Source organism: Stegodyphus dumicola, chromosome 2, assembly GCF_044657685.1.
Source record: "Stegodyphus dumicola isolate Sdum_Otavi_A_Nest chromosome 2, ASM4465768v1".
Taxonomy (NCBI): Eukaryota; Metazoa; Arthropoda; class Arachnida; order Araneae; family Eresidae; genus Stegodyphus; species Stegodyphus dumicola.
Genome location: NC_140769.1, coordinates 94205939 through 94224958, shown reverse-complemented (window position 1 = coordinate 94224958; position 19020 = coordinate 94205939). Strand labels below are relative to the sequence as shown.

Here is a 19020-nt window from a genome sequence, read left to right as displayed (position 1 = left end):
CGAGATTCGAATGATCTTATCTCGGTAAAGGATTCCAGATGAAAAGAGGTGTGTTACAAAGGCAATATCTTTGACTGATCAGATTTTACGCAAAGCAAATAGCTTATTGTTAATAATTTAATTTACATACACAAAACAATGGCTATTTGATATAAGTTTTTAAAAAATTTTATAACTCGCAAAAAAGCAGATGAAAATGAGTTCATTTTTGAGTTATCTGATTACAAGTGTCCTTACTATAGAGTAAAGATAGAAATTTTACAGAAATTGTGCAGATCTAGGCGTTTTCAAATAGAAGTAATACCTTCAAAGCATCTTTAGATTCAGCTAGAAATCCTATAAATTTAGCTGAAAATGTAAATACATTTATGTATTTAAATGTAACATAATTTCGTAAACATCTTACTCTCTGTAACACGGCTGTTGCTCAAAACTGCAGGCGATAATTAAGCTGTCAAAATTAACACCGTAATCAAATAAATCATCTGGAGTAGGGAGCAAACCTTCTTCAATATCAGCAAGGTCATCAGTTTTCGCTCCTCTAATCAATTCTATTACATTACGCACATCAGTATCATTGATATCGTCCAAGTAAGCTGAAAAAATAAGTAATGTATGCTTAAAAATGAGAAAATGTATTTAAAGAAAGAAGATTGAGAAGATTGTTCGCTGCACTTACTCTTATTACTTACTAATAGAAAAAAGATTTAAGAACTAAAATATTAATAAATAAAGAAAGAAAGAATATAAAATGGAGTCCGAAAATTTCAGATTAAATTCAAACATCTCGAAAAATTTATCATTAAACGTCTAAAAAGTAAAAATATATTTAAAATTAAAAAGTATAAAAATCATAAGGTTAGAAAGGAGCTGCAATCTGACTTCGGTATGCAGATTTAAGTCCAAATCTAGTTTTAAGCTAGACAGTTACTTTAGGCTAATAAAAAATTAATCCCCCAAAATTAAAGATAGAGGAAATAAAATGTTATCCTATTTTTCCATTCTCAGACATGAAATAAAATGTTATCCTATTTTTCCATTCTCAGACATGAAATAAAATGTTATCCTATTTTTCCATTCTCAGACATGAAATAAAATGTTATCCTATTTTTCCATTCTCAGACATGAAATAAAATGTTATCCTATTTTTCCATTCTCAGACATGAAATAAAATGTTATCCTATTTTTCCATTCTCAGACATGAAATAAAATGTTATCCTATTTTTCCATTCTCAGACATGAAATAAAATGTTATCCTATTTTTCCAAGACAGGAAATAAAATTTTATCCTATTTTTCCAAGACAGGAAATAAAATTTTATCCTATTTTTCCAAGACAGGAAATAAAATTTTATCCTATTTTTCCAAGACAGGAAATAAAATTTTATCCTATTTTTCCAAGACAGGAAATAAAATTTTATCCTATTTTTCCAAGACAGGAAATAAAATTTTATCCTATTTTTCCAAGACAGGAAATAAAATTTTATCCTATTTTTCCAAGACAGGAAATAAAATTTTATCCTATTTTTCCAAGACAGGAAATAAAATTTTATCCTATTTTTCCAAGACAGGAAATAAAATTTTATCCTATTTTTCCAAGACAGGAAATAAAATTTTATCCTATTTTTCCAAGACAGGAAATAAAATTTTATCCTATTTTTCCAAGACAGGAAATAAAATTTTATCCTATTTTTCCAAGACAGGAAATAAAATTTTATCCTATTTTTCCAAGACAGGAAATAAAATTTTATCCTATTTTTCCAAGACAGGAAATAAAATTTTATCCTATTTTTCCAAGACAGGAAATAAAATTTTATCCTATTTTTCCAAGACAGGAAATAAAATTTTATCCTATTTTTCCAAGACAGGAAATAAAATTTTATCCTATTTTTCCAAGACAGGAAATAAAATTTTATCCTATTTTTCCAAGACAGGAAATAAAATTTTATCCTATTTTTCCAAGACAGGAAATAAAATCTTATTCTATTTTTCCATTCCAAGACAGGAAATAAAATTTTATCCTATTTTTCCAAGACAGGAAATTAGCGAACTGAATACAATAAATACCACGAATACGATTCCTTTGAAGTATTTAATGAAAAAAGTAAGATATCAATATAATAAGATGTAATAATACTCAAAGATAATTAACACTTCTAAAACATTTTAGTGGTTAATCATTTAACAATGCACTAATACATAAACACTTTTATGATTAATTCTCATAGTACCAGTGCAAAATTCAAAATATATTTATATCTGTTTTGCAGCAATTTTACTTTCATATCACAAAGCATGATTACATTACGCAGCACTAGATTTCTGTTCAGACTGAAAGAGGTTTGCAAACAACCAGGAAACACAATAACTGTTTTTTTTTTCTTTAAAATAAAAAATGTGAAAAACTTTCGATAGTACCGGCAGGTATATTTGGTACTTTTTAGTTTGAAAAAAAAAAAAAAAAAAGAGAAAATCTTGAATCCTGTTCCGGTTGACCGCTGTGCAATATTCTGTTTGCACTTTCACTTAATATTGAATGTTGTATAATTTATTGACCCTGTATTCAAAATATACATATTATTTTTTGTATTACAAACAATAACAGCATTTAGTGCACTTCAGTCAGGCAAACAAAATTAGTAAAAATACATGAAATTATCTAATATTAACAATTGAACCCAAATTCACTTTCCTAAAATCGGTTTACTATAAAAGAAATGTATTAAAAATACAATTGGAAAAAGCTAACACTTTAGAAACTGTTGTGAAATCAAAGTATCTAATAAAAGGTATAAGTTTCGAAAGCGCACCAAGAAAAGCGAAACTTCGTCAAACTGGTGGACAGTGGCGCGAACAAAACTTCACTGAAAGAACAAAATTTTGGAAAAGATGCGCGTGCGGCATGGTTGGCAAATTTGTTCTGCCCGTATTTTAATATGTATATACAATCAAGAACAACTTGCGAGAATAACATGAACATTTTTCCCTAAACAGCTTTTCTCAAAATTATCTGTACTGAACAAGGGATTAATTTTCCCACACAGCGAACGAAAGATTTTTCAGACGTTTTCTACCCCGCGTCACCCCGGAAGTGTGGGTGCAGTAGAACGATGGAACAGAACACTGAAATGTTGTATAGAAATGCTGAATAGGAACATTCAAGACCGTTACCGTGATTGGGATTCGCATCTTCCTTTTCGTTGTTCGCGAACTGTGAAGTTCCCCCCAGCACCGCTAGTATTTCTCCTTACCAAGTGGTGTACTTTCGTCAATCGACTGGACTGTTGACATGGATTACGAACTTTTGAACTGGTAAGAGAGGTATAGCAGCCACTGATACTTCTTATACCAGTGAATCGTATTTAGATGACTTGCGGGATAAGCTACGAAGTACTCACGCTATAACGTATGATAACGCGAATAAAAACCAGAGCGATCACATTCGTAGGTATAATTTGAGGTGACGTGAAGAAACACTCGAAGTAGAGATCAAGTGTTAATATCTGTTTCCTCATCATCATCACATAAATTACTAAATACTTAACTAAGACCTATTTTGTTTTAGTTCGATTGGAAGATGAAAATTAAAAGGAGTTTCATAAAAATAAATTACTTCCATATGTGTCTAGAGTGCAACAGGTAGAATTAATCTTTGAATAGGTTGATTACTTTGGAAATACTATATAATAGGTTCTCGCTGACCAAAAGTAAAAGAGTGAAGTACCGAAAATTATTACGGATGACTGCATAAACAACAACGTCAAGAATTTGGTAATATTTTATGCCAGTTTGCAGATTTTTTAGCAGCAGATTTAGTGTGAAAGTTGATGGGCATTCTGTCAGAATTATTCCCGAATGTACCCCCAAAGCATTACACCCACATCAAATCCCTAGTCTACTTAAAGAAGAAGTTGATCGGCAAATTAAGGAGTTACTCCAGCCTGAATTAGTAGATCCTAGCAACAACGATTGGGCTCACCTTGTTGCAGGCGTAGGATAAAGAAACGGGAATGTACAATTGTGTGTTGATTTTAGGTTGTTAAATAAATTTACAGTTTCAAATGCATATCCATTGAAACATGCTGCAGAATTACTCTGCGATATTGGAAAGCACAATGCATCAACGTGTTAGACTTGACAAATATATATTTGCAGATTTCGATGAAAGAAGAAGAGAAGCATTTTACAGAGTTTGTGACATACTTAGGTCATTATCAAGGAAGAATGTTACCATTCGGAATGAAAATTCGGGAAGCGCATTTCAAAAAGTAGTGAATAAAGTGTTAAGATTAGACAAAAAAAAAAAAAAAAAAATACTGTCACTCTATATTAACCATTTGTAAAATTTTTCCGAAGATTGGAAACAGCACTTAGAACATGTGAAAGCGGTATTCAAAACCTTACGAAGAGTAGGCCTCATTGTAAATTAAAAAAAAGGGAAGGGAAATTTCTTTGTCATATTATAGGTTCTCAATAGCATTCAGCGGACCTAAAAAACGGAAACTATGGATAAGATTGCCTAAACCAATTACCAAGAAAAAAATACGCTGTATTTTGGGACCTGCCAGTTACTACCGTGATTACATTCTTAATTTTTCCGCTTCAGTATTACCCTTGACATACTTGACTAAGAAGAGATTGCCCACTAACATGCCCTAACTAACATGGGGCAAAGAAGAAAGAACGGACTTGGTCGTGGAGTAAGAGAAGGACCGCTTTGGAAGACGTATGCGTGTGTGTGGCATGATTGGCAGAATTATTTTATAGGTATCTGAATTTGAAAATTATTTATGCTTTTGTGTATGTGTGTAAAAAAACGGTCTTGTGTAGCCAGTTATCTTTCTGGATTACGTTTCGTAGATTGTTTGCTTTTATTTTCCGGCTTGTTGTGGTTTCTACAACGTAGACTGAAGAAGTCAGCAAAATCAAAGTGTTTCAAAGCATTCTGCTGTGTTTAAGGAGTCCGCCTTCAAATTATTAATGAGCATCATCAAATTCGTACTTGAGGTAAAGACTTCATTATTAATGTACAACATAAAATAAATATTCATTAATTGAATTTATCATTAATATAAAGTATTAAGAGAAAGGATTAATTATTAATTAAATTCCCGTTCTAATCCTGTCATAATTTTATGAGGCTTAAACTAAATATCGGATCAAATGTGTTAAAAAGTAGTAATCTAATTTTTAATAAATCAGTTACTGTGTAAAGTTTGCTTTGCATCAAGTAGTCAATTAAAAAGGAATGTATGGAGAGGAAAATGATAAGAACGCAACAATTAAGTATTTGGAAGCGCAGGCGCAATAGATCAGAAAGGTATTGGTATATTTAATTAAAGCAAAGCGCACTAGGGCTATCTGCCTAAGAGGAGGGATGCCTTCGTGGAGGACTTCCTAAGGGAAACTGGCTCGTATACACGTTACACATGGGGAAAACCACGAAAACGCCCATGCAGCCAGCCCGTTCGTGGGATTCGAACCTCGGACCGAACTACCAGTGTTCAGCGACTTTACCGCTCGGCCGCTGGTGGGCGGGTGAGAAAGGAATCATGTCTTCATGGCGCAATAATGGAAAATTAACAAATGAAAAATTGTAACATAATAGCATATCTAAAAGAAATTATCGCTATTAATAATTTCCTGAAAGTGTGATTACAAGCCTAGCTAGTTAGACTGAGATATAATAGTTTAAATCAAACTTTGTTTGGCTGGCACTGGTTTGTTGACTTACAAACGAATACATCAGTCAATAACAAATTATTTGCTACAATGAAAGACTTCACAAATTAATGCTAGTCATTTCATTATAAGTTTAAATTTAAAAGAATACCTTAAAGTTAATGACAGAAAATTTTAAGTTGTCCATTACACATAGGTGTTTCTTGGTTCGATTTTTGAATTTAGTTATACATTTATTTCTTTTGATATTCGCTTTTATACTGAGTGAGCGAGTAATGAACCAAAGCATTGGAAAAATATTAAGCATGGTAGTTGTATACTTACAAGTATCATCTGGAAAAGGACGTGACCTCCAGCCTTTATATGCATCTTCATTAGCACAGAAACATCTCCGTTTATTCATTGGGAGTGAATGATCAGCCTTGCAACTCTGGTATGTGCCTTTGCAGAAAACCGGCGAACAAGCGCAGTGCGTAGCATTATCTCCAAGGCAGAACTCAGTTAAGCATGGATTTGAGACACAAGTGCAATATTCGCTGAACCACGACCATTTACACAACAAGTTTCGATAACAGCTATCGCGAAACTCTAAATTAGACCTGAAATATAAAATATTTCATTTTATTTAAGAATGTGTGAAACGTAAAATATAGTTCAGAATATTGCAATAATATGAACTCAAGTACAAAACTTTCTGTCATGGGGGGGGCATGTAACAAGTATTTTTAGGGATTTCTGGAAAGAAATCTTAGTTAAGACAGCAGAATAATAGTCTTTTAAATAATTTTCTGTGCGTGTTTAGAATCATTTTCAATAAATAAATGCAAAATACATTAAATAATGTTATTATTTCGTTAAATAACAAAGTTTACATAAGTACAGGGGGAAAAATTGTTTTTTATTTAGTCACGTATTTACTGACAAAAAAATCAAGTTGATTTTATTTATAAATATTATTATTCATAATTTTAAGAAATCTTAAAAAATGCATAATAGCATTTAGTTTTTCAAGAAATGGAAGTGTCAATAATGTTAAACACTGCTAGAAGGTACTTTATGGCATTTTGACTATTTAAAACCGTTTTCAACTATATAGTTAATAGATACAGAAAATTTATAAAAATAGCATTTAGTGTTTCAAGAAACGAAAGTGTCAAGAATGTACTTTATGGCTTTTTGACTTGTAGAGTTCCTCACTTCAGAATTCTAAGTTAATGTTGGAAGTGAAGAATCTAAGAACTGATAAGCGAATAATCGCTTGAGTTCGGTGAAAAGAAACAAGATAGAAGGGTTACTAACCCTTTATTATTCCAATAAGATTTAACAAAACTCCGCCTGGGAGTGTACAAGCAAAGCCCGCACTTTGGCTTGAACTTAAAAGCCTAAGAATTAAACTAAAACTAAGATTAACTAAAGAAGTATAGCCGAAGCTATCAAGGTTCACATCGAGTTGGCCCCTTAACTTATTTGACTACGAAGCTTAACAAGGGCCTGAGTACGACCGAGCGTAATAACAGCTTTGAGAGAGAGAGTGGCCAAAAAGGCAGACGCGCGTAAATCAGAAACTCTGATTTTCTCTGACTCAGTAAGTAACTTCGTGGTTTAAATACCGCTGCTCCTCATTAAACATTCAGCAAGATTCCAAAACTACGTTCTGGCCGGAAGTAGTAAGTTGAAGTTAAGAATTTGACAGGAAAGGAACTTTAACTTAAAATTTAACTGTTAATAAAATTAACATAATCCTTACAGACTGTTTAAAACCGTTTTCAACTATGTAGTTAATAAATATAGAGAATTCATAAAAATGCCGCTTACCGTAATGCTTTAGCTTTCTGCAACATTTGTTTCATCTTTGATAGTTTATAAACGGAAGTTTCTTGGATATTTTGATTCAAAATAGGATTTAGAGAACAGAGAGTAACCGCGGGAAACTTCATTTTCGTCAAAATTTCTTCCTAAAAACAAAACCAAATAAATTAAATTAAATTTTTATATGACAAAATATATATAAATACACAGCAAATTCTTTACCTCCTATAGCAATTAAAACTTTCATTTTATTTATATTTTAATTTTTTATTGCTAATCTTCTCCGAATTCTTAGGGAGGGGGAGTGAGAATGGCTTAAAACAATAATTGCTTCTTTTAACTCAACTAATAGTACATAAATTTAGCGGATGATATTTCACTCCAGGGCCAGTTTAAGTGTCTTGAAGCTGTGGTCCCAGCATTTATATTTGGAAAATAGTTAAGATATGTCTTCGAATAAATACCTATCTTTCAAGACACAGGAGGTGTTAATTTAAAATAATCCTTGCCTAAAAATAATACTAAGATACTTAGAAATATAAAGATGCACGTAAATTCGGATTCGTGGTCAATAATTACAAATTTTGTCAACTTAGTTGAGGGCTACAGATATTGACCGTAACTGGGTTAAGCTTTGTAGCGAAGTTTCTTAAACATAATGTTAGAAGCAAACTTCAAACAAAGTGAAGAAGCTTGCTTTCATTATCAAAAAAAATTTCTGCCTTAAAATACTAAAAATTTATATTACAAAAACAGTACTTACCGCTTATTAAACTCACTGGTTAATAAACTCAACCATTTATTCCCTTCAAATTTCAGAAACCAAACCAGATATATACTGTTACGAAATGCCCAGGCTGCGGTAATATAACTTCCCAACAAAGCGTGATTAGGATTGCCAGAAAATGGCAAGGAAATGCAGGGTTGTCAGATTTTGGCGCAAAACTCGCCATCTGGTGACCAAATTGGCGCTAGTGCATCGTGAAGTGTAGTAGAACATCTGGAGTTCAGTAGTAGTGATCTGAGTTCAGAAATAAGCTTGAGAGCGATCGACCAAGTCGGCAGCTGTACTCTGACGCTTTGGCTGTGAAGCTGTTTTTACCTTTGTAGCCTGATAGTCTGAAGGTTGTGATTTCTGATTGTTTCAGCGTACTTGTCATATTTTTCGACGACTGTAACGCGTCTTTGGAACTGTCCTGTGTAATACTGACAAATAAACTGTGTTTTGATTCTTCATTAAGTATTGTCATCAAGCACTCCATGAACGCGTAGAACGCAACAATACTAATCAATAGAGAAACTGCCACTTATTATACTGTTGCTTATTAAACTTAGATTGGAAAAAAAAAATGATTATTCAGTGCGAGAGCATCCTTACTTGTACCTATCAAAGATTTCGCAGTTAACTGTAAATAATTTTAAAAAAGAGATGTCATCAAGAACGTAATTATAATAATGTTTTTATAAAAATTAAAGAAATGAATTTCAAAATTGCGTAAATTAATTTTAGCCGTAATTTTTAATTATTGCATTCATTATAGAGTTGATTATTAGTTATTATTATACTTAAAATGTTTAAACTGAAATCACGATTTGCAATCCACTATCATAATCACTATTATAATCAGCTGCTTAATAGAAAATACGATTGTGACGGGAGTGATTTTAATTAGCAAGGAGTAATGTATTTCAAGGTAGAAAATATGTCCAAAATTTAATTTTCTTTATTTAGACTCCAAAAAGGTTTGGGGACTTGCGATCATTTTTGTTTTTGTTTATGAGACCTCATTATATTTTAATCATCTCAACTATTTTCTGATACGCTTTTTTTAGAAATAAAGTGCTGAAGACCTGAGTATATGACCTGCTAACTCATATGCATAAAGAATGAGTAATATACACCATGTCCACGAAAGTCCTTACCCGGCCTGTATTTTCGTAACCATTGTTTGTAGGCATATGCTTCTGGTTATAAAAATGTTTCAAATGATGCAAAGAGTCATGTAAACTAAACTTTTGTTTAGAAAAATATTACTGATATTAAGAGATTACGTGACGAACATTTTTATGCAGATTATAGGGTCAATAGAATTTTTTTAACTGAGATCTAAATCGCATAATCTAACAGCATTCGTGCTCTAAAAACCACTAGCATATGTTAGTATTGACACCTAGCCAACTCGTAATATTGTTTACATAAAGTAGAAATGAAACATATTTCTAGCTTAATGAATTTCTTTGTATTGATTATTAGATTATGAGTCTAAATTATCCTTTTATATGCTTTTCTTTCTTTTTTCATTTTTAGTATCGTTCATTTACAACAATATAAAATTTTCATCAAGAAAAACATAATTTTATCATGCAAAATTTATTACTGTATAAACGATAAAATTTAAAATTTATGATAAAGAAGAAAATATAAAAGATCTAAAACCCTCTCATGCCCTTCTGCCCCTTCAGACTTATCATTGCAGGGAAAACTGTATCAGGAAAAACAAATACTTTTATGAATTTATTCGGAAAATAGTTTTGAAGATAATTATCCAAATTCAACTGAAAAATGATTTGCAAGTCTTCAAAGAGAAAATATAAATTTCGTAACTGTTAAAAAGTTACAAAAAGAGTTTTTACTAAAATATTATAAATATAACAAACGAGTCTCCGAAACAGATGATTAAGAAGAATTTGCTCAATTACCAGATTTAGATCCTAATAAGAAGACTATAATTGCATATGATAACTGCCTTGCTGAAGATCAGACAAGCATTAAATGTACCATGCTTTTGTGACAGACACAAACGCATTCATCATTTATGTAGCTCAAGCCTATTATAATGTTCTTAGAGAAATAAGGATCAACTGTAATTATTTCACATTTTTTAATTTACAACCGAAAGAAATACAACAGATAATGAGAGAAACTGACAAGAAATTGGCAAGTGAAACGTACAATAGGTGCATTAAAGAATCCCATGATTTCATCATATTTGATTTTAAAAATCCTACAATAAGACACAAAAAAAAAAAAAAAAACTTTATCGTGTATAAATAGACAAGAAATTAGAAGATTGGTCATAAGTTTATCTGTAGGAGTTATGAACTTTACAATGATATTAGTTTATTGTTATCAGTCCCTAAAATTTGTTTAGTGCAAGTTCCTTATCCGCTTTCGTATTTTTCTCGCTTGCTCCATTAAATATTGTAGCAGGAATTACTGAAATTCTAGATAAATTATTAAAAGTTTCAGAAAGAAAACAGAAATAAAAGCATACTTATAAGTTTTATAAATCTCTGTTAAATTATTTGAAAGCTAAAACCATGACGCAGAAAGAAGCTTTGATAAAAGAACAAGAATTTATTAAAGATTTACAGTTTTCCCAATTTGAAAATACACGAAAGAGAAAAACATGACTGGTTACTAAATTTTTATACTATATTAAACGAAAGAAGGAAAAGCTATCATTAATAAACTAATTAAAAATTCATCATTTTGAAATGCATTTGTCTGGGTGTTTATTTACAGAGTCTGGTACGCAGCTGTTAAACAAGATTAAACTTGATTTAACTCATAAATAATGGTCTAAGCCTATAAATATAGTGGATGAAACAGCATACAAACGTGATACATGGTATTTAGAAATAAAGATTCCAAGACTAGAAGTAATTTATGTGATAAAAATATGAAATAACAACAAAAAAAAAATAATAATAATAACAATGTCGTAATGATACTCCGGTAGAATGATGGCTCAAATTGCAGCTTTCAGTTGTAATATTTTTAGTTCCGAATATTAAGTTGCATTGTTAATAAAAACAATAAATAATAAAATATAAATAAAAAAGTATTAAAAAAAGACAATCTGAAAAGTTTCAGATTTTAAATTACGTCCAAAGGGGCTTTTCATTAACATTTTGTCATTTTCTTTATTTATTAAATATCACTTTCTTCGCACTTAAACCATAAAATTCAGTTCAAGAGCAATGTCACAAAATGGTTTTAAATTGAGCATGTCTTTAGAATTTCCAATACAGAGTCTCGCGCGTTGGAGATAAAAATGTTTTTTCTGTACAACGTTGCCATTGCTCGTTTTGAAATCCCTGAGTTTGTTAATCAAAAATTCGTCAAAGTTTTACAAAATATGAAATCAATAATAAAACAAATTCCAAATTTCAAATTTGGGCTTCCGCATGCCCATATTCGTAGGAGGATTACGTCATTCAAAATTCGTTGGCTCTATGTACCGTTGTTTTATCACAATGCGAGAAAGAGACATACATTTATGCAGATTTTTCATTATTTAATTTCTTCAAATATAATGCAGTATTCTAACATTTGGTGGCAACAGTTTGAAAAGTGAAACGGACATTTATAGTGAACCAACGCAAAATCGCAAAACGAAGACAAAACAGTCTTTCAGGGACAAAGCCTCTTTGGACTAAAAACAAAAGTCCAAGGGTGCGCTTTTTAACGTTTTGTGGGTTACCTTTATTTATTAAATAGTATGTTCTTCACACTTAAACTATAAAATTCAGTTCAAAAGCAATATCGCAAAATAATTTTAAAATGAGCATATCTTTAGAACTTCAGATACACACTCACAGGCGCTGGATATAATTTTTTTCCCCGAGTTACAGCTATTGCCATTGCTTGCTTTGAAATATTTGAATTTTCTAATCAAAAATTCTTTAAAGTTTTACAAAATATGAAAGAGATAATAAAACAAATTCCAAAATTTACTTTCCAGATGCCCATTGTCGGGTGGGTACGTTATTTAAAATTGGATGACTCTGGTTACTGTTGTTTTATCACAAATTTTCATCACTCATCAAATTTTCAAAAACTGTGCAAATTCCAAAATATATGTTTATGGCTGATTGTTCTAATGAATAAATCAAGTAATATATTTATTAGAGTAATATATCGCTTAAATGTTTAGTTGCAGTTTATGCTATTAGCTTTAAAGCCGTTTATTTTATGAAGAATGGAGATAAGGTTTTCCCAAGCAGAAGGAAGTTTTAGGACTGAGCATAAGTTCGCAATTCTATTCTTGCTGAAAAGTTGCTGAAGGGATGACTCCGCATATCTTTTCTCACAAAAGTCGATAACTTCGGAGAACTTCCTAAATGGTCGTGAACATAACAAAACAATGTTTTTCCATTTGGTGACCTGATTTTGAGAAACTGGAAGTGTTCTCCATAAATGAAATTTCCATATAACTCTTTTGAATTCGGACATAATGGAAGAAATCTGGAATAAAATTTCGCTATTGCCAGCAAAGAGTGTGAGAAAAGTAACATCGTAATCAAATGTATACATTCACTCAGTCACAAAAATTAATTCTGCTTGGGGGGAGCCCATCTCCATCTTATATCATCTACTCCAAATTGCAACTGAAATTTCAAGCAATATATTACTTGTAACAGTATAGAAGTGTAACCCATTGAAATTATTTGATTATCTTATTAATACCCATTTATGTAATTTTAATTATTTTTCAAAGTTTGATGTGCACGACCTTTGGATCGTGCTCTATATTTTACTTATACATATACAATATATATGTGTATACTTTTCTGATGATCATCTTTTCTTTATGACCATCCTGTATATACTTTTCAAGTAATACTTATCTTCTTGACGCTCAAGCATTATCATGAGAAAGTTAAGATTTCTTTGAAGTATCTTGTTTTGAAAATTAATATAAGTAGTATCTAAGCTATATTGACGTATATCTAAAATGAAATTTCCAGTGTTCGTGTATCTTAGATACTATACTTCAATGAAGTAATTTATATTACACTTACTTCTCTAAACAGCATTTTGGGGTATCTGAGATACTCGTTAACAACCTTAAATGTCATATAACCCATGAATGACATTGATACCACCACAGCAATCAGCCACAGTTTTCTCCTGAACTTTGATTTTGAATCCACCACGTATGACACACCTGCGGCCGAAATTTTATGAGCCAGGAATTCTTTAGCTAGCGCTTCCAATGCTTTCTCTTGCTTCGCAGAATGCTATAAATATGGCCAAATAAGAAATTTTCAGACAAGTAGAAGCCTATATTATTCATTGCATAAAAGGTTTCCACATTTGAGTTAGAGAGTACAAAAACAGATGTGCAACAGAATGATAATTTTAAAAATAAAAGACTTTATGAAGAAAAGTAGAAAGCAATGAGATAATACTATTAAAAATGCGCTCGACGTACTTTCACAAAAGCATTTCATAGGTCATAGTCTAATAATATTTATAAAAGCGCTAAACAAGGCATATGTTTTGTCTCTAAAAGGCAAAACATGTTTTATGCATTATTGCAATATGTCTAAAGCCATAAATGCAACGCCTAATGACACAGACCATCAGCGCATTTACTTGGTTACTGTTTCGGAAGCAAGCATATGCGGCTGAAAGTACTAACATTAAGAAGATATTTAATGGCATATTAAATGCCGGTACTAAGATTCGGCTTTATTTTATGTCTTTCTCAGAAATGTGTTTATGTATTTTTGTCTAAAAAAAAACTAAATGAAGTTTGTAGTTGGAACTTGATCTTAACCTGAGCTATGTGGTTTTAGACAAAAGATCGTGCCTCCACGGTTTGATATCGTTCTCAGCTTATCAGAGAATAATATTAAGCCATGTAGTAACACATTTTTGTCTAAAGGCCTTTGAGCCTGTTATTCTTCCAGTTGCATAAACAGGATATTTTGTTTAAATCATAATCAAGTAAATCTCTTTCTTTATTTTTGAATTACTTCCTTAAAAAAATTAAAACCTTTCTGTAGATGTTTTATAAAACAATATGTTTTTAACTTTATTTTTAATGGATCATAGTGATTCTCAGTATAGATACCGCGTCTGGAAATATTTCTGAGCTATCTGACACACTTTCATTAACGATAATGCTTTTAGAAGATAAAAGTAAAGGTTTTTTTTAAACGGATTTTCCTTTTTTCTCCAAAGGATAAGAAATTGCCTCAATAATTCGCAATATACTCGAAAGCAAAATTTCATTGCTTTATTTGTGGAATCAAGACATGCATTAAATTTGAGTTTATTGAAAGAGTACAATAAAAATAGTTAACTGAGAATTACTGATCTAGAAAATTATAAATTAAGTCCATCCGTTTTCTGTCTCAAGAGTGAGGTAGGCTCTTTTAGAGCGTTCCACGATGATACAACTTTAAGATGGAAAATCTTACTTCAGTGGTATAAGTAGAACCTCTTGCTTCCTCTTAGAGACTGAGGGAAAATGACAATTATGAAATAGTAGAAAAATTATAAAATTAGCGATATTTTTTTCCATAGAGAAAATATAGATAGAACTCGTGAAAATCCGTATAAAAACCTATAAATTAAACATCTGCTTATGGATATTAGTCTCAGAAAGAATTAAAACTCTCAAATTAATACTTTCGTGTTAAAAAATAACAAAGGCAAAACACGGAATAAAACAAAAATTATTTTATGAACATGCGAGAAACTGATCCAAGAGGTCGGTGTGGCATTACTAGATTTTCCGATGATAATCCTATGTGTTATATCTGACTTCGAATCTAAAATTTTCTGAAGAACACAAAATCCTTGTCTAAAACTTAAAGGTTTATTTAATTGGAACTTCAACACTGATGAAAACTTAACATCACAAACAAAAACTTAACATCTTGGGTGGAAAACTTCAAAGTGCTTTAAAGTAACAGCTATGCCGGCACGGTGAAGAACACTTTCCCCTAAAAGACAGAATCCATCTAGCCCTTTCGGCGTATATCTCCATTCCGCTGAATTCAGACATCCGCTCCTACGTGTTTTGGACTTAAATGGCCAGGCTGGAACTGGAATAGTACTGGATCAGGACCGGAACAGGACTGGAACAAGACGGGAACCGGAACAGGACTGGATCCGCAACAAGACGGGAACCGGAACGGGCGGGAACCGGAATCTCTCATCCCTGGCTTCTCCCCGGGCAGGTCTATTCTGGCTCGAACTAAAAGGAACTGCGGTGCCACTAAGGAAAGCACCTCCTTTTATTGCCGGCGGTTGCCGTTACTACAGGCGACTATGCAAATATTTAACATCCTTCCACCTAAGGGGAAAAAAAAAAGTGAACTTTCACATCAAAGTAAAACAATGCCAGAGAGCCTTAATATGCCAGTCTGTCCGGCGGAGTTACAGTTCTACCAGATCGTGTTACAGGCCTGACAGATTTATCATCTATGTTGAGTTTAAGTTCAGACAAAGAATCTTGTTTTTCATTCTGCAGCTTCACGGGTACATCATTTTGCGCTACCTCTAAAGGATACAGAGTTCGAACTGCTCTAAGCAAAATTCCACTTCGGGTCTTTACTCTTGCAAGTCGATTTATTCCATCAGGTCCTGGAAGTAGTTCTATGACACGACCAAGTTACCAAAAAAAGTCTTTTGTCACTACTACCGATCAAAACAATATCATCTAATTTAATAGTAACTTTCCTTTCAGCTCTTTTATGCGAAACCTTGAGAATCCCCAAATATTCTTTACGAAATCTATTTTTAAATGCTTCTCGTACAGTTTGAATATACTGAAATCTTCTTTGTAAATTACTTGATTTAATACCGTATTTTATATCCCGCAAACTACTAGTTCTAATTTCTTTTAAAAAGTCGGCAGGAGTTAAAGCTTTAAATTCAGGATCGGAAGGAATTACTGTCAACGGTCGGTCATTAAGAATCGCTTCACAGTCACACAGTATCGTGTACATTTCTTCATAATTTAAACAAGCATGTTTAAGAACTTTTTTAAGGACTTGCTTCATCATTCCGATCAGACGTTCCCACCAACCACCCCACCATGGAGCACCAGGGGGAATAAATTTCCATGTTATCCGCTCATTGGCTGCCTGCCGATTAATTTGTTCAAAATCTATTAATTTAAATGCATTTGAAGCTCCTACAAAATTAGTTCCATTATCACTGTACACAGTTGTGGGTTTACCTCTTCGTGACACGAACCGATGAAAAGCCTGAAGAAACACTTCTGTAGATAGAGAAGTCAGCAACTCCAAATGGACCGCTCTATAAACGGCGCATGTAAAAACACAGATCCATGCCTTTTCTTTGTTTCTCAACAATAAAGGACCACAAAGGTCTATACCCATTACTTGAAATACTGCTGAATCATTTACTCGCTCTATTGGCGGTGGGGCTGATATGTGGTCAACAGGTGCAGCAGAATATCTCTTGCAAGTAATGCATTTATTCAAAACAGAACGCACCGTTCTTCTGCCAGATAACAACCAAAACCTTTCCCTTAAGGTATTCAGTATATATTGTACACCTGCATGTCCTTTCTTTTTATGTTCTTCCATAATTAAATTTCTAACTAATGGATGTTCTCCTGGTAATATTATAGGTATTCTAAACTCTAACGTGTCATCTCTTCGAAACGCACCAGTTTTAATTCTTAGAATTCCCGCATCATAAAATGGACTAAGAGTTCGTAAGCGTGCATCTTCTATATCCTGAAACGATTCTGATTGAATCAAGCGAATAACAACCTTTTCTGCAAAATCAATTTCATCAACAGCGAGTTCACCCTTCCCTTTTTTCTTATTTCTGCAATTAAAGAAAAATCGTTGAATCCAACCAACAACTCTAACTGTTTTTCGATAGCTAGAAAATCGCTCACTCAAACTAAACCTTTCAGTAGACACTAGAGATGAAACCACTGCCTTTTTTTTTTTCTCGCTGGCTATTTCCGCTTCATCAGTTATAAATTCGACACTCGGCCAATTTTCTTGCGATTTTAAAAGCCAGCTCGGACCCTCCCACCATTTTGACCGGGAGAGTTGGCGAACTGAACACCCTCTACTTGGAAGATCTGCAGGGTTAAGGTGACCAGGTATATGCCTCCAATCCTCCACACGTGTCAAAAGCCTTATTTCCTGTACTCTATTTTCTACAAATGTCCCCCATTGTTCTTCCCTTTTTATCCATGCAAGGACAGTAGTTGAATCTGTCCAGAAAAATATACTTCTGGTCTCAAAGTCTTTTAGAACGTCTGCAGCAAGACGAGATGCAATAGTTGCTGCTAACAATTCTAATCTTACAATAGTAGTTTCCTTTTTACCACAAGGCGAAACTCTAGACCTAGCCTGAAGCAACTGGACTTTAACTGATTCAGGTTCTTCTACACGAATAAAAACTACTGCCGCATACGCTGTTTGACTGGCGTCACAAAAAACATGGATTGAACACTGTTTTGGCTGATATCGTATCCACCTTGAAATTTTAATGTTTTTCAAAAGAGAAATATCCTTTACCCATTTCAAAAATTTACTTTTAATTTCGGTGTTAACTTCTTCGTCCCATTTTACTTTTGTTTCCCATGTACGCTGTAATAACATCTTAGGTAATATAAGGACTGGACATGTTATACCGATGGGATCAAATACTTTATGGGCTATTGCCAAAATACTTCTTTTCGTAACTTTCTCGAAACAAAGATTTTGTAAATTAGCAACATTTATTTGAAGAGTATAGCCTTGTCTTTCCCATAACAAACCTAATACATTCGCAATAGTTTCTCTTTCTAAACTACAGTCGGTATATTCCCAACCCCGTAATTCAAATTTTCGTTCTGCCATAACATCTGAAGATACTTTCATGAAGCGCTGTAATTCATCTTCACTTCCAACACTTGTTACACAGTTATCAACATAGAAACTATTCATTAATTTAACAATAATGTTGGAAGGATATTTTTCATCTGCATCATTTTTCTCCAAAATTGAATTTAAGTGATATTGAATAACATTCCAAGTAAAAATGGACTACTAGTTACACCAAATACGACTCGACAATGACGAAAATGCTTCAAGCCATCTTCACCCTTTATCCAAAGAAATCGGAGGAAGTTTCTATCACTAGAATTCAGGCCAATTTGTAGAAAGGCCTTACGAATATCAGAAATCACCCCTATTTTTTCTTGGCGAACTCTATTTAAGATTGTAGGAATAAATGAAATAAGGTTTAATCCCTTTTCAAGACAATCGTTGAGACTCGGAGAACCCTTTACTTTAGACGAAGCGTCAAATACTGGCCGTAACTTCGTAGTACTATGTTCCTTAACAACATGTCTATGTGGCAAATAATGATGGGGTAAATCTAATTCATTTACGGGTACTTCCTCTATTATGCCCTCTTTGAGCCATTCTTGGAATATATTTTCATACTCTTGGCGAAGATTATCTATTTCAAGTTGCCTAATCGTACCGTGCAACCTTTTAAGCGATAACTCAAAATTATCCGACAGGGGAGGGTGCCCTTCCAACCAAGGCAAAGACACTACAAAGCGGTCATCTTCTATTTTTACAGTATCAAGAAAATGTTGCCTGGTAGCCTCATACAATTCCAATTTAGTCTTTTGTTCGGATGGGTCCGTAATACCAAGCGAGTCGAGGGCCCATAAATCAGAAATACAAGCCTCTTTATTCAACATTGATGTAACTAAGAATGTTGAACCTTCACTATTCAACTCCC

At 32.7% G+C, this 19020-nt stretch overlaps 1 protein-coding gene across 1 annotated transcript in view; it reads right to left on the bottom strand.

Annotated features, from left to right (window-relative positions):
* Window positions 1–6270, bottom strand: part of LOC118189184 (epithelial sodium channel subunit beta-like) — a 35649-nt gene extending 29379 nt beyond the window's left edge. Inside the window, exons 1-2 of the mRNA XM_035359742.2 lie at window positions 6006–6270; window positions 407–596 (exon numbers count right to left, since the gene is read on the bottom strand). Of these exons, the coding sequence (XP_035215633.1) occupies window positions 407–596; window positions 6006–6084 (269 nt within the window). The 5' untranslated portion in view covers window positions 6085–6270. The remainder of the gene's footprint in view (window positions 1–406; window positions 597–6005) is intronic.
* Window positions 6271–19020: the final 12750 nt, after the last annotated feature.